Source organism: Sander vitreus, chromosome 5 (genome assembly GCF_031162955.1).
Source record: "Sander vitreus isolate 19-12246 chromosome 5, sanVit1, whole genome shotgun sequence".
Lineage (NCBI taxonomy): Eukaryota > Metazoa > Chordata > Actinopteri > Perciformes > Percidae > Sander > Sander vitreus.
Genome location: NC_135859.1, coordinates 11,187,399 through 11,200,864, shown reverse-complemented (window position 1 = coordinate 11,200,864; position 13,466 = coordinate 11,187,399). Strand labels below are relative to the sequence as shown.

The following is a 13,466-nucleotide window of genomic DNA, read 5'->3' as shown; positions in this document are numbered from 1 at the left end:
GCTCATCTAAATATTCATGAGCATATCATATAAGGGAGAAAACCTCTTCGTTCTAGGGCTATTTCACAGGGTTGCATTAGTGCGCATAGAACAGCACCCGGGCCATTTTCAGCCCAACCAATGTTACATACCCTATTCGGAGACCTTAAGGAACAGTGTGAAATACCCTATATAATCATCCTATCACCCCTTTAATATGGACATGGGATTGGCAAGTTGACAATGAGAAGTGACATTATGAAAAAAATCAACATGAAATGAGAAAAATGCCAATGTGACATAAAAACTGACTTGAAAAATAACATTTTGAAATGAAACAATTTTATGATGAAATAAAAAATAATTTAACACTTAACTTAATTTGGTTCATTTATATATGTTTTCCAATGTATTCATTGGATGATCATTTTGTCCATATTGTTTATTTATTTGATATTGAGCACATTGGGACTCCATACTTCACTGTCTATTGTGTTAGCAATCTAAGAACTTAAACGTTGCGATGTTGCGAACTCTAAACAGTGACTGTAATAACATGTTTTCTGGCCTTCCTGCTGCTTGTAGTTCATCCCCATGCCCGTGCTGTATGGTGTCTTCCTCTACATGGGCGTAGCGTCCCTCAGTGGAATCCAGGTATGCTGTGTGCCAGCTTTTGATGTTGTTTGTCATGATAAATTGAGTTATTGCGGCTGGACATCTCACTTATTGCATTACTGACAGCAGGCGGGAAGCGGTTTATTTAAAGCTGCCAAGTAAACAAACAAGCAGGCAGGCATACATAGTGTCCTTACAGATAGCAGAGACAACAGAATAACATTGGAAATAAAATGGAAAATTTGCTATAAGATCCCAAATTTTGTAAAAGTGCATATTACATGGAATAGAGAAATAAAAGATGTTAAACCCTGGGCTGAATACATAAACTGTACCTGTGGGTGGCTGTACTGGATGTGTCAGTGTCTGCTTCTAAAGGCCAGGTGTTTAATTATAACCAAAATCTAGAATAATAACTTTACAGATGCATTTAGATTCACTCATCTCATCTAAATGAGTCTGAAAACCTATAACTTGGGGCACAGTGAGTCGGTGCTAGAGCAGGTGCTCCTCAGTAACTTTCCTCCAACTCACCCCACAGGCAAGCTGAGCTGTGACGCATACAAATCCCCCTAAATACTTTGGGATTAATCATTCATGGAGATCTGCACGTTAGTAACCTGTGCTACTCAGACATGTTGCTCTTCTCATCCATTTGCCCCTTTGTCTCATCGTCGTCCACAGTTCTGGGACAGGATTAAGTTGTACATGATGCCGTCCAAGCACCAGCCCGATTACGCCTACCTCCGTCACGTTCCTCTGAGGAAGGTACACCTGTTCACGCTGGTCCAGATTGCATGTCTGGCTGTGCTCTGGACCCTCAAATCCACTTTCTTGGCCATCGTCTTCCCCGTTATGGTATGTGATGAAATGCTCACATTTGCAAAAGCACAGCTTTTGATGAAACCTGTGTTGTTGTGTCGCGGATGGCGGAAGAGAGGCAGCTGTTTTGCTTTTAACACAAGGTTTTAACATGCATCCTCTAAGATCAGATCATTTTATTTAATTTGGTAGCAAAACACATGAAATCAAGGTTCTACCCAAGCATCCAGAATGCTTTGAAGATGCTCCGGAGGTGGTCCGACATGTGCTGTTGCTGAAACAATGCATATCCAGTCCACGGATAGAAACAACAGAAACTGAAATAATCTTTCCTGTACAGATACAACTAGCATTTTCAATCCGTATAAAAATAGATTTTTCGGATGTCAGTGAATGTAAAGAAACATGACAGAGGTTTAATGTCAATTTTAAAGAGCGTAAATGTTGAGAGGGGAAGTGATCTGATTTCATTGTGTATATCCGTGATACATAATAATGTAATTTAGAAATGTCATCAACTTAAGTCATGTTCAGACCACGACTCGGATGTGAGATGAATGTTAATGGGAGTTAAAATGAGGCTTGTGTATCTGTGGATCTCTGTGTTGAACCCTTCAGATTCTGGGTCTGATGGTCATCCGAAAGATGCTGGACATGGTCTTCTCCCAGCACGACCTGGCCTGGATGGACGACCTCCTTCCTGAGAAAGAGAAGAAGAAGGTCGACGATAAAAAGAAGGGGAAGGAGAAGGAAAAAGACAAGGAGAGAGAGAAGGAGAAGAAGAAGAAGCCCAAACCAGACGACAGCGATGAGGAGGTGAGAAACTCCGGCTTCTGCTGCCCCCTGCAGGAATGATGGATCATGACACAAGATTTTTGATGATCTGGGTCTCTATCATGTGCTTGTGCTTGTTTGCAGGACAAGTGGCGCGCCTACTCCAACCACTCCCCCAGCCTAGATTCAGATTTGGATCGCAGGTACTGTGTCCTCAAACTGCACATCCCCTACAAAGATCTCGTCAATCCTGATGTTGCAGAGTCTGAGTGGGGAGCGTACTGCCAGTCTGCTGCCACACACAGCGCTCTTTAACACGCATGCACGCACACACACACACACACACACACACACACACACACACACACCCACACCCTCTATTGCAGTGGTTCACAAAGTGGGGTCTTGAGAGGGTTCCAGGGGATCCACGGCAAAAAGGGTAATCAATTATATTCACTATAATTCCATCGATAACTAACACAATGACAGAATGTATGACTATTTTGGTCATTGGTTTGATACACTTTCTGTAATAAAACATCCAAAAGCAAAAATCCTATTAGATGGGGGAGCCTAATACGGGGGTCCGTGGTCTAATTTGTGTCAGTTTAGGGGTCCTTCATGTAAAGAAAAGTTTGGGAAGCACTGCTCTATTACACAGACAGACAGATACCTAGCATGAGCCTGTGTGCATGGGAACATTTTGTCATACAAAGTAAATGTGCAAAAATGAAATGAAAATCTATTTTCTCCCTTACTTCTAGTGGTACATAGCCATTGAGTGAGTTATAGCTCAGTCAACCAACTCGTGGATATGTGAATGTATAATATGTATACATATTTAGCATCTAGGCTCTGACTAAATCACGCCCCACAAAGACACAGCAGGCAGGGAGTGGAGCTCAGCAATTATAACTTCCCCTTTGGAGGTCTGTGTAGACTCAGAGCCTACAGGTGGATGCGGGTGTTGAGTATAAAAATGCCACAGAAAGCAAGTGACAGCATAGCTTTCAAGTGAGCAGTGTGGCAGCAGGCATGGCAGCAAAAGAGTGAGCAGAGCACCCATGGCTTAAGTACACCACCATGGTTAAAAGGATGCTTTAGATACATGTTGCAGTTTGAAGAGTATGCCATGTGAGTGTAGCAGCAGCCTCGAATTGACTGTCTGAACAAACTCGCATACTTCACTTTATTTGTCCAGGTTTTGAGATGTCTGCCTCTTTATGCCTCCCTGCAAAACAATGGAGGTAATGACATTTTGTTTGTGGTGCTCTCAGCAATGAAAACATGTGTTAAAAAAGAGTAGCAGCAGCTCTCTCCAGTAACATTGTCCCTCCCTGATATACTATATAATCCACAAAACACATTTCACACTAAATAAATCTCTATGTGGCTATTTCTTTGATAGAAAGAAGTTCTCAAAATCAAACGACCAATGCAAGTAAGTTGTAATATGTTTTTTTGTAATTTGGGTGAATAAAAATATGTCTATACACACTTATCAAAAGCTTCAGCTAGATAAATGATCACAGCAAACACAAATACCAAAGGAGACACAGTAGCATGAAAGTAGTCCCTATAAGCCCCTATTTTGACATGGTGTTGCATTGCATTATATTATGGTGCTTTTCCCCATAAAAGTCTAAGGTTTTGTGAACTGTATTGTTTAACTTCCTAATTCATTCATTGTTTTATTACACAGCCTTTAACACATGATTGCCCTATAAAACTTTTTTATTCCTTCCTTTGTTCATTTTCCGATTTTCATAATAAATGGAAATGAGTCACATGGTCACTTTTGTGGGTGGACATGTGCATCCACAATTGCTGACAGATTATTTACACGTTACATTGTCCTCATAGTCCAGTTTCCCCTCATTGTCATGTCTGAGCTCAGTCTCCTCTCCATGCACTTTAAGGCAATGCAGATCATTGTGATGTTATTAACTGTATAATCCTGCTGCTACTCTTCCTGTGTCATGTGCTAAATGTCTCACAGTATGTGCACTGCACTGCCTTTTGTACACACAAATCAGCATATTGTAATTCTTTATTGATTCATTGATTGATTTATGAAAGGCTGTGACTTTGAGGTGAAGGATGATGACCTGAAATGCATGCTGTATAGTTTGCTCTGTGTCGCAAAGGCAATCGTCAGGTTTATTTGTTCAGATTAATTAACACATATGGAATTCAAATAGATGAATAAAAATACTGTGTGGTATATTAAGTCTGTTGTAAATCTAGTACATGTAGAGGATTTATTGTAGGCCACTTGGTGTCCAACTGTATAATCCATCCACCCATCCATCCACATGCAACAAGCATCATTGTTTTGGTTGTTTCTTTTTCCTCCATGTGCTGAATCATTTTAGCTAATGCGTCTGTGATGCTCACACCTGCATGGGAAATTTAGCCTGACCCTAGCTTTTTGCTCTCTGAACTACCCGCACCTGGAGCTGCAGCACTTTCAATGGAAATGTTTGCATTGAAAATGCAGCTGATGCTAGGCTATTTCTGGTAACCTTTTCTCAATATGCCAGACATTGAACTACAATACTTAGTTTGACTCTGTTTATTTATTTTTTCCTTTGTGGGAGATTCAGAATTTCAGACATCATGTCTGCATTGCTTTGAAAGAGGCATGGTTTGGAATTGACTGTGTAACTGATTATATATTAATGTTAGTTTGTTTTGCGAGATGTTGTGAGAGATGGATTTAGATGTAGAAAACTTCGCTATAATGTGATTTTTCTTTCATGCCTTTCACCTGCCTATAATGCATTCTATCACCAACTCTTACAAACCCACCTGTTTATACAGCTATTTAAAACGATAAAGCCTCCAAATATGGTTATGCATTCAGTCGTTCGTTGAACAAATAATGTTGCATGTATTGACTTAAACAGTGCCAAAGGTTTAAGGTTGAATACAGATTTGCACAAGTACACACAATCCAATCCAAATTTATTTATAAAGCACATTTAAAAAAGTGCTGTACAATCAAAGATAACAAAAAAAACAGTAAACACACAAAGACCAGTTTAAAAGACAAAATGACAATAATATACAGGCAGCTATTATAGTGTGTTAAAAGCCTGTGAATACACATGTATTTTAAGACAGGATTTAAAAACATGTAGGGGTCAGCCTAACATATAGGGGTGACTCATTCCAGAGTTTGGGGGCTACAACTGTAAAGGCACGATCTCCCCTGTGCTTCAGCCTTGATGACCATCTGACCTGAGTAAACTTGGGGGGACGTATAGTTGTAAAAGGTCGGAGAGATAGGTTGGAGCTAGTCCATTTAGTGATTTGTACGTAAACAATTAAATCTTAAAATGAAATCCTCAAATGTACAGGGAGCCAGTAAAGGGAGGCCAGTGCGGGGGAAATGTGCTCTCAGCTGCGTGTTACTTTTAAAAGACAAGCTGCAGTGTTCTGGACCAACTGCAAGCGTGAGAGGGAGGCCTGGTTCACACCAACATAGTCTATATCCACGACATTCCACTTCTGGGATTGATCCGGTGCCGCCCAAAAATTCCGTCGGATTAGTTTTCTGTTACACGACCAACGTATTAACGTACACCTTCCACCAAAAGAAGTTCCTTCCTGAGGCTATTTTGCAGCGGCACAGTCATTGTGTCCTGGGATTAGCGCCGCCCGAGACGATTGTGATTGGTTTAAAGAAATGCCAATAAACCACAGCACGTTTTTCTCCCATCCCAGAATGCTGTGTGGACTAGCCAGATCCTTCTCCGCAGCGCTGTTGAGGAAGGTCTGGCAATGCGAGACTTAACACCAACACAAAGGGCATTACAGTAGTCTAAAGTTGGGTCAAAATAAAAGCATGTATAACCCTTTCAAAATTTCTAAACGATAAAAATGGCTGACCTAAGATAAGAGCCTTAGTTAGCAAGAGCTAGATTTTTATACTAGATTTCTAGATGTTTATCTGCTTGTCCAATTTAAGATCCATTAAGGTCCATTATCACAACCAGGTTTTTAACAGTAGATTTCATATATGGCTCTAGGGAACACTGGTCCATATGATAGGCATCACAGGCACCACCTGGTTCAAATATCAGGACTTAAGTTTTGCTTTTATTAAACCTTAAAGCGGAGAGATTATGCTTTTTTGTATTTTCTGACACATCTACAATGTTATAATATCGGATTTTCATGTTAAACGTGGCCAAAACGTCAAATAATAGGCAGGACTGGAGTGTTGTTTTTACTACGCTACTGCGGTGGTGTTAACATTGTCGCATGTAGCTACATGCTAACGGCAGTAAAATGTCATCTTGGCTGCCAGAGTTGTTAAATGCTCCCCAATTCTGGGTCACATTACTCCTGAACATTCCCGTTTATGTAGCATTTGGTTAAAAAGCCTTTATCTGTGATTATTGACTGTAGAAAGTGCTGCTATACTCTATTAGTGCCCACTGCTAACTATGGTAGCTAGCTACATGCTAACAGCAGTAAACTTTGTCGGAGCTCAGATTCCAGGAACACTCTGGCCAATAAGAACAGACTGGACTTTGGCGGGAGGGGGGCTTAAAGAGACAGGCGCTCCTACAGACACTTTTTTTTTTTTTTTAACATTAAAGCATGTAAACATGTAAGTATTATCCTGAAAATGCTATATAATAGTTGCCCTTTAAACAATGTAATGCCATCCAAGCTTTAATGTCAACAGTGGCTTCAAAGAGTTTGAATCTTTCCGTTTCAAAGGCAGGTACATGTGTATGTCGTCTGTATAACAGCCGAATGAGATGCCATAATTTCTAAGGATGGACCCTAAGGGGGTACAAGAACTTAGAGGAAAAATTCATAGTATCAAGTCAAAACAAACTAGTTTAATTTGTGAACTATTAAATTGATGTTCAGAAACCCAGGATTTGCTCATTTATATTCAAGTGTAGTCATTAAATCGAGGTATACTGTAGATTTACTTTTTCTTTTATCACTATTTCACATTACCTTCTTGTTAATAAAAAGGTCCTCTGTTCACGTTTGGCATCAGTTTCATCAGTCTCTTCCTTAATAGTTTAGAAAGAAATACATAAAGTTCATATGGCATAAGGTGGAAATGGACTACCTCCTAGGTTCCAAATGTGGCTTTAATTTTGCTCACTATATTAAACCCGTCCCTCTCGGAGTAATAGTATGTAAAGGGCCACAACAAACGTCCATGTTCATGGTATAAATCCTTTCCCAGGCTTTGACTATCCCAGTCACCAGTCCTAGTCTTACCCATGAGGCATTATGGCCACAGACAACCACTACCGCAGCTTATTTCACTCAAGTGTTTGGCTGGGGTCATGATGTCACATGGCTGAGCTCCTCCACCCTCCCTGGCCTCCCCCCTCAGTGTTTTTGGCTGTGGGTGTGTATGGTAACTGGAGCTTGCCCTTCCTCAGCATCACCCTCCACCTGAAGATCTCGTGCCCATCGTCTCCGGCTATGCCTATGGGCCGAGGGATGGCCTGCCCTGTGCCCCAGGTCAAGATCGAGATGGAGTCGGACTACGACTCGGACATCGATCACCACCACCCTCGGGACATGAGCAGCGAGACCACGTTATAAAGCTGAGACTCGAACAGTCTGACACGCGGACAGTACAAGGTGGCACAGACTGACGGCTGTGAGCAAACCGACACCTTAACAGTCTGGTTGAAATGGGACTGATCCAATCGACGTAGTTGGGGAGGTTTAAGTTTTAGCTTCATCTGCTTTTTATATTGGTGCAGTCCTGACAAATTCTGCATATATGAAATACAAATGTATACAATGTTTACTTGTTTGATGTAAATGGCCTTATGGCTTAACAAGAGGAAATATTTATATGTATGTGATGTATAGGATTATATATTTGATGTGAAAATATTTATCTTGATACTAACTTATAACAAGCTATATATTGATATTGTACTATTAATGTAATTACTCCAAATCCAAACTAATCTTGAAATCAGTACAATATCAAAACCTATTGTACAGTAATTTTACATCCGCCTGTGTGTACAGACTTTGATTTTGAGCCAGGAAAAGAGAAAACTAGCACTATTAACCATGAGGTTGTAAAGTCTACTGTCTTCTACTATGTTAGCCTTTGCATATTTGTGTTTTGGTGTTCGTTTGAATATGTTGTAGTATGCCTCTGATCCCAGAGAACCGGCTCTCCTTTTACCCGTTTCCCTCCAGTTCGACACTCCATATTGGCACATTAACCTGGAACAAAAAGAAACAACCAAAAAGTCTTGATGTTGCTGAAAAGGAACGATTCATTATGCAAGATGTAGCGTACAGGTTTTATATTTGTGCTTTTACTCACAAAGTCTGTATCGAAACATAACTAACTTTCACCACAACACTTCATGCATATGACAATAACAAGAAATTGACAGATATACAGTAATTTATGTCATTAAAATGCCATTACTCCAAAGCATGTGGTTTGTCTTGTGTTGAACACGGTGGCTTGGCGACGTCAAAAGTTAAATACACATCATCACAAATGTCTGTTCACTTCCATTCTTCTTGATCCAGATTGCTGATCCACCACATTTCCCAAAAACAGTAAGCCTAACACTTTTGGTCAACGGGAAAACATTACATTACAGCCGGCCATTCAAAAATATGACAAAAAAAACAAGCGCATTATACTGGTTTAATATTAGCAATGTTGACTTCTTCATTTATGAACAGGCTGAAATCAACATCACTGACATAAAAACAAGTGTGGGAAAAGATAGTGTACTGGATGTAGTACAATTTTTTTTTCATACCACACCAAGTTACGCTTTAAATTACGATTTTAAGACGTAATTAAAAAGAGGAATTAATACGTTTTTATTTTAACAATAAAAATGATTGACAAGCAAAAACAGTAAAAAATGTTTCCTTTATTCAATTCCTCAAGAGTTTTTGAATATTCTAAAGCCTGCATTGTTAACACTCACAGGCTGCGTTTCATTAGTGTTTCAACATGCCCTCCCTCACTTCCCCTCAGCCCTTGGTGTGGCGTAATACCATACGGAGGCCACTTGAGGTACATCTGACTTCCCTTAAATTGCATCCCCGGCTCCTCCACTTGCCTCCCTTCTTCACGTCTTAGAACCAAGGAAATGTTTTTAGAGGGACGCGACGTCCTTTCCTTTGAAGCGTCACATTAATTCATCAGCTGTATGGGCGGAGATAGCAACGGATTTCAGCTATAAGGCTTCCGAAATGGCTGCTTTAATGTCTCCTCGCTTATAGCTCCTTGGTGATCCCTCCTCACTCCTAGGGGCAGAAAAAAAGAGCTTCGAGACGGCCTTTACGAAGGAGGGACAGAAAAACTTGCGCTTCAGCCGACAGGAGCTATCAAATAAGGGAAGTGAGATGCACCTATTGAGGGCAGAGAAAAAATGGGTGGGGCAGGAGCGGGGGATTGAAATGAAACGCACCTGCCCTTGTTCACTTTCATATGGCTCGACAGCCAGTTGTAGGCTTAGCGCTACTGCTTCAAGTGTGTTTTATTTTCCATCTTATTTCCATTAATTATGGCATTCTATCCCCGTTTTTATGTGGATTTATGTCCGCTTTTGTCATGCAATTTCCTTATTGTACAATATGCCGGTTTCTTGTATGAAGGGCGCTATACAAACATTATTTACAAAAAGTAATATTACTGAGTTTTATACATCATAAATCCTGCAGACTCATTTTAATGAGGCTGGTAATCAGCTGTATACATTTCTGATTTATAAAGTTTGCGATCTGTAAGATGAATCATATTAATGCTTATATCGATAGTTACGTATTGTAACTCCAGATTCTATGAGTATAGGCGCAACCCTCTAAGCTACGCTACTGGGTTTATCCCTTTGCGCATGCGCAGTCGTGAAGATTTCTTTCCCGCCCTTGCATCCAACTTTCAACTACGTCCGCAGAAAATGTATATAAACAGAGCGGACCCATTGCTCATGCTTTTTCTTCAGCTAATGTTACAGGAGCAGGTGGCCCGAATCTTAGAGGGCTGCGCCTATACTCATAGAATCTGGAGTTACAATACGTAACTATCGTTCTATTTCGTATAGGCTTCGCCCTCTAAGCTACGCTACTGGGTTAGGGCGAAGCTGATGTAGTCAGTGCCACCTGCAGAACAGAACAGAACATAGACTACTTCTGTCTCTTCTGTCACTAATGCACTGACAGGAGATTGTAGCAGATAAACCGTTATTCTGATAAGAGAGCCTGCCATGGTAATGACTTGGCCTAGCTGGCTGCAAGGCCCAAGTCATGAGTGTAGGCGTGCATGATTAGTGAGAAAAGTACATGACTGCAAATATGGGGCGCCCGTGTTCCTCCCAGCCACCCAACGTAGGGAGGGGGGGGGGGGGGGGATGAGGACCACAGACGAGTACACATGCAGCGGCACATCATTCCATGACTGAAGGTGTGCACGGTTAGTGAGAATTGTATCATGATTGATAATTATGGGGACACCCGCGTTCCACCCAGCACCCAGTGCAGGCGGGGTGAGGACAGCAGGGAAAAACACACATTCAACGGCGCATCATTCGTCGTTGAGTGTGGACAGGACCGAGTAGGTCACGGAGGGCTCAGACATATCACGCAGATAGAAACGGATGAATGGGCATGGGGATGCACAGGAGGCCGCTGCGCAGATGTCGGCTGAATGTCTGAATAAGGCGGCGGACGCCGATAATGCCCTCGTAGAGTGTGCTCAGATGCCCTTGGGGGGCTCTGCCCCCTCTGCGTTATAAGCCTGGATGATAGCCTCGCACAGCCAGTGAGACAGACGCGGTTTTGAAAGGGCCGCTCCTTGGGAGTGTTCCCTATAATGTACAAACAGCTGCCGTGTCTGCCTTATGTCCGCCGTGCATAAAATGTACTGTGATAGCGCACGCACCTGACACAAACGGTGAGCAGCTTCCTCCGCATCGTTGTTATGAGGCGGGGGGAAAAACCCTTTGAGGGAAAACACTCTCGACCGAAAGGAATTTGTCAGAACTTTCGGTGTGAATGAGGGGTTAGGCTGTAAGGTGGCTGTGCTCCCGTCCCCTCTAATGGAGAGGCAGGACGGTGAGACTGACAGCGCACATAAGTCGCTCACTCTCTTGGCTGACATCAGGGCAAGGAGAAGCGCCGTTTGTAGTGATAGCAACCTGAGAGAGGCTTGTGCCAGGCTTCCCCAAAGCTCGAACCACCAGGGCTAGATCCCATTGGGGTGTGAGAGAGCGCACGGCGGGTTTCTGACACCTGACCCCCTTCAGAAAACGCTTCACCAGGGGGTGCGCAAAAACCGTCCTCTCTCCATAGCCTTCGTGGCAGGACGAGATAGCTGCCGCGTAGGCTTTGACTGTATACGGAGCTAAATCATTATCCACCAATGTTAACACGAGAGGCAGGGGAGACGATATGGGGTCCGCACCCTTCTCCGTGCACCAGCGCTGGAAAGCAGACCTCCTCCTGGATGCGTTCCAGGAGGCGAGGGATCAGAGGGACCGGGGGAAGGATAGGAGGGTTCTGGGCCAGGGATGGATAGTCCCGTGTGCTCAAGGAAAACCACAGTGTGTTTTCTCGTGAGGGGAACAGATCCACCTCCGCTTTCCCAAATCTGCTCCACAGCTTCTGAACAATAGAGGGATTCAAGTTCCACTCGTGAGAGGGCCCTCCCCTCGACATTAGGTCCGCCGCCCGATTCAGAAGCCCCGTGATGTAAACTGCTTTGAGGGACAACAGATGACTGTGGGCCCACAGCAGGAGGCTCCTGGCTATTTCCAATAGCCGGGCCGAGCGCACGCCGCCTCGACGGTTTATGAACGCTGCTGCTGTAACATTGTCTGTCCGCACGACAACATGTCTCCCCGCTATGTTTTAAAACCTTCAGCACCGTGGACAGCTCCAGGCAGCTTATGTGTGGGAGAGGGGGAGGTGGCCATTCTCCTCCCACCACCTGTGACTCGCACATTCCTCCCTAGCCAGTAAGGGACGCGTCTGTGTACACTGTCACGTATGACGTCACCTTGCCCAGGGGAATCCCGGTTGACAGGGTCCGAGGGTTTCCCCAATATGCCAGGTCTGACTGAAGAGAAGGAGGGATGGTCAGCATTCGCCACTTGTGGCGTATGGGGTCGAGGCGCTGGCGATGAAACCACCTCTTGATTTTCCTCATGTGGAGGAGACCCAGAGGAACAACTACGTCACCCGCAGAGATCATGCCCAGGAGATGCATCACAGACAGTGCTGACACTGTCGTGTGTGGCGTGGTGCGTGACAACAGAGACATCAGCGCGTCTCGTCTTGGCGCTGACAGCCTGGCCCTCATGGCAATCGCGTTTATGTCCACGCCCAGATAAACTATCGATTGTGCGGGGACCAGTGAACTTTTCTGCCAGTTTATGGCGAAGCCCAGTGTCTGCAGATGTCGCAAAACTTCCATAGTTTGCAGTGCTGCCTCTTCCCGAGAGGAAGCCAGAATGAGCAGATCGTCCAGATAAAACAGGACTCTGATGCCTTTTTTCCGCAACAGCTGAAGTGCCATCTCCATGCACTTGGAAAAAGTGCGGGGGGGCAGTGAGTACTGAAAATGGGCCCCTTGGAAAAAGAAGCGCAGGAATTTCCTGTGTCCGGGAATAATTTGGATGTGAAAGTATGCGTCTTTCAGATCCACAGACTCGTGGTGGCGTACGCATTCCCACACGTGCTTGACAGTCAGCATGTGGAATGATGCACGGGTTGAATTGAGACAGGTCGAGAATGGGGCGCAAACCGCCTGTCTTTTTTGGAGTGAGAAAATATCGGGAATAAAACCCCCCGTTCTCCTGGCCTGGGGGAACGTGGGAGATCGGCCCTTTTGACAGTAGCTCCTCCAGCTCTGACGTCATGACGTCTGACTCTGCCTGAGATGACACGGTTGTCTCCAATACGCCCGCAAAACGAGGCGGAGGGGAGGCGAACTGGAGTGTGTAGCCCCGTGTTATCAGTTTTGACATCCATGAGTCCATGTGTGTCAGGCTCATCCATGCTGCGCTGTGCTCTGAAAGCGGGCGTGCGCATGCTTGTGTGTTGTTCACAGACATGGCCAGCAAGGAGCGCTGAATAAGACGTGTGATTGTGTCGCCCAGCCCATAGTAGGGCCCTGTCGAAAGGGCGGCGGCTGGTCTCCGCCATGCAGGGCGGGAGCGGCCACCGGGTCATTGTCGTCCTTGTCCCGCCGGCGTAGCTTATAGCGAGTGAGCGTTTGCTCCTGCTGTCTGCATAGT

At 44.0% G+C, this 13,466-nt stretch overlaps 1 protein-coding gene across 1 annotated transcript in view; it reads left to right on the top strand.

The window, feature by feature from the left end:
* Positions 1–7,779, top strand: part of slc4a5a (solute carrier family 4 member 5a) — a 39,984-nt gene extending 32,205 nt beyond the window's left edge. Inside the window, exons 21-25 of the mRNA XM_078249677.1 lie at positions 565–633; positions 1,279–1,452; positions 2,035–2,232; positions 2,335–2,393; positions 7,614–7,779. Of these exons, the coding sequence (XP_078105803.1) occupies positions 565–633; positions 1,279–1,452; positions 2,035–2,232; positions 2,335–2,393; positions 7,614–7,779 (666 nt within the window). The remainder of the gene's footprint in view (positions 1–564; positions 634–1,278; positions 1,453–2,034; positions 2,233–2,334; positions 2,394–7,613) is intronic.
* Positions 7,780–13,466: the final 5,687 nt, after the last annotated feature.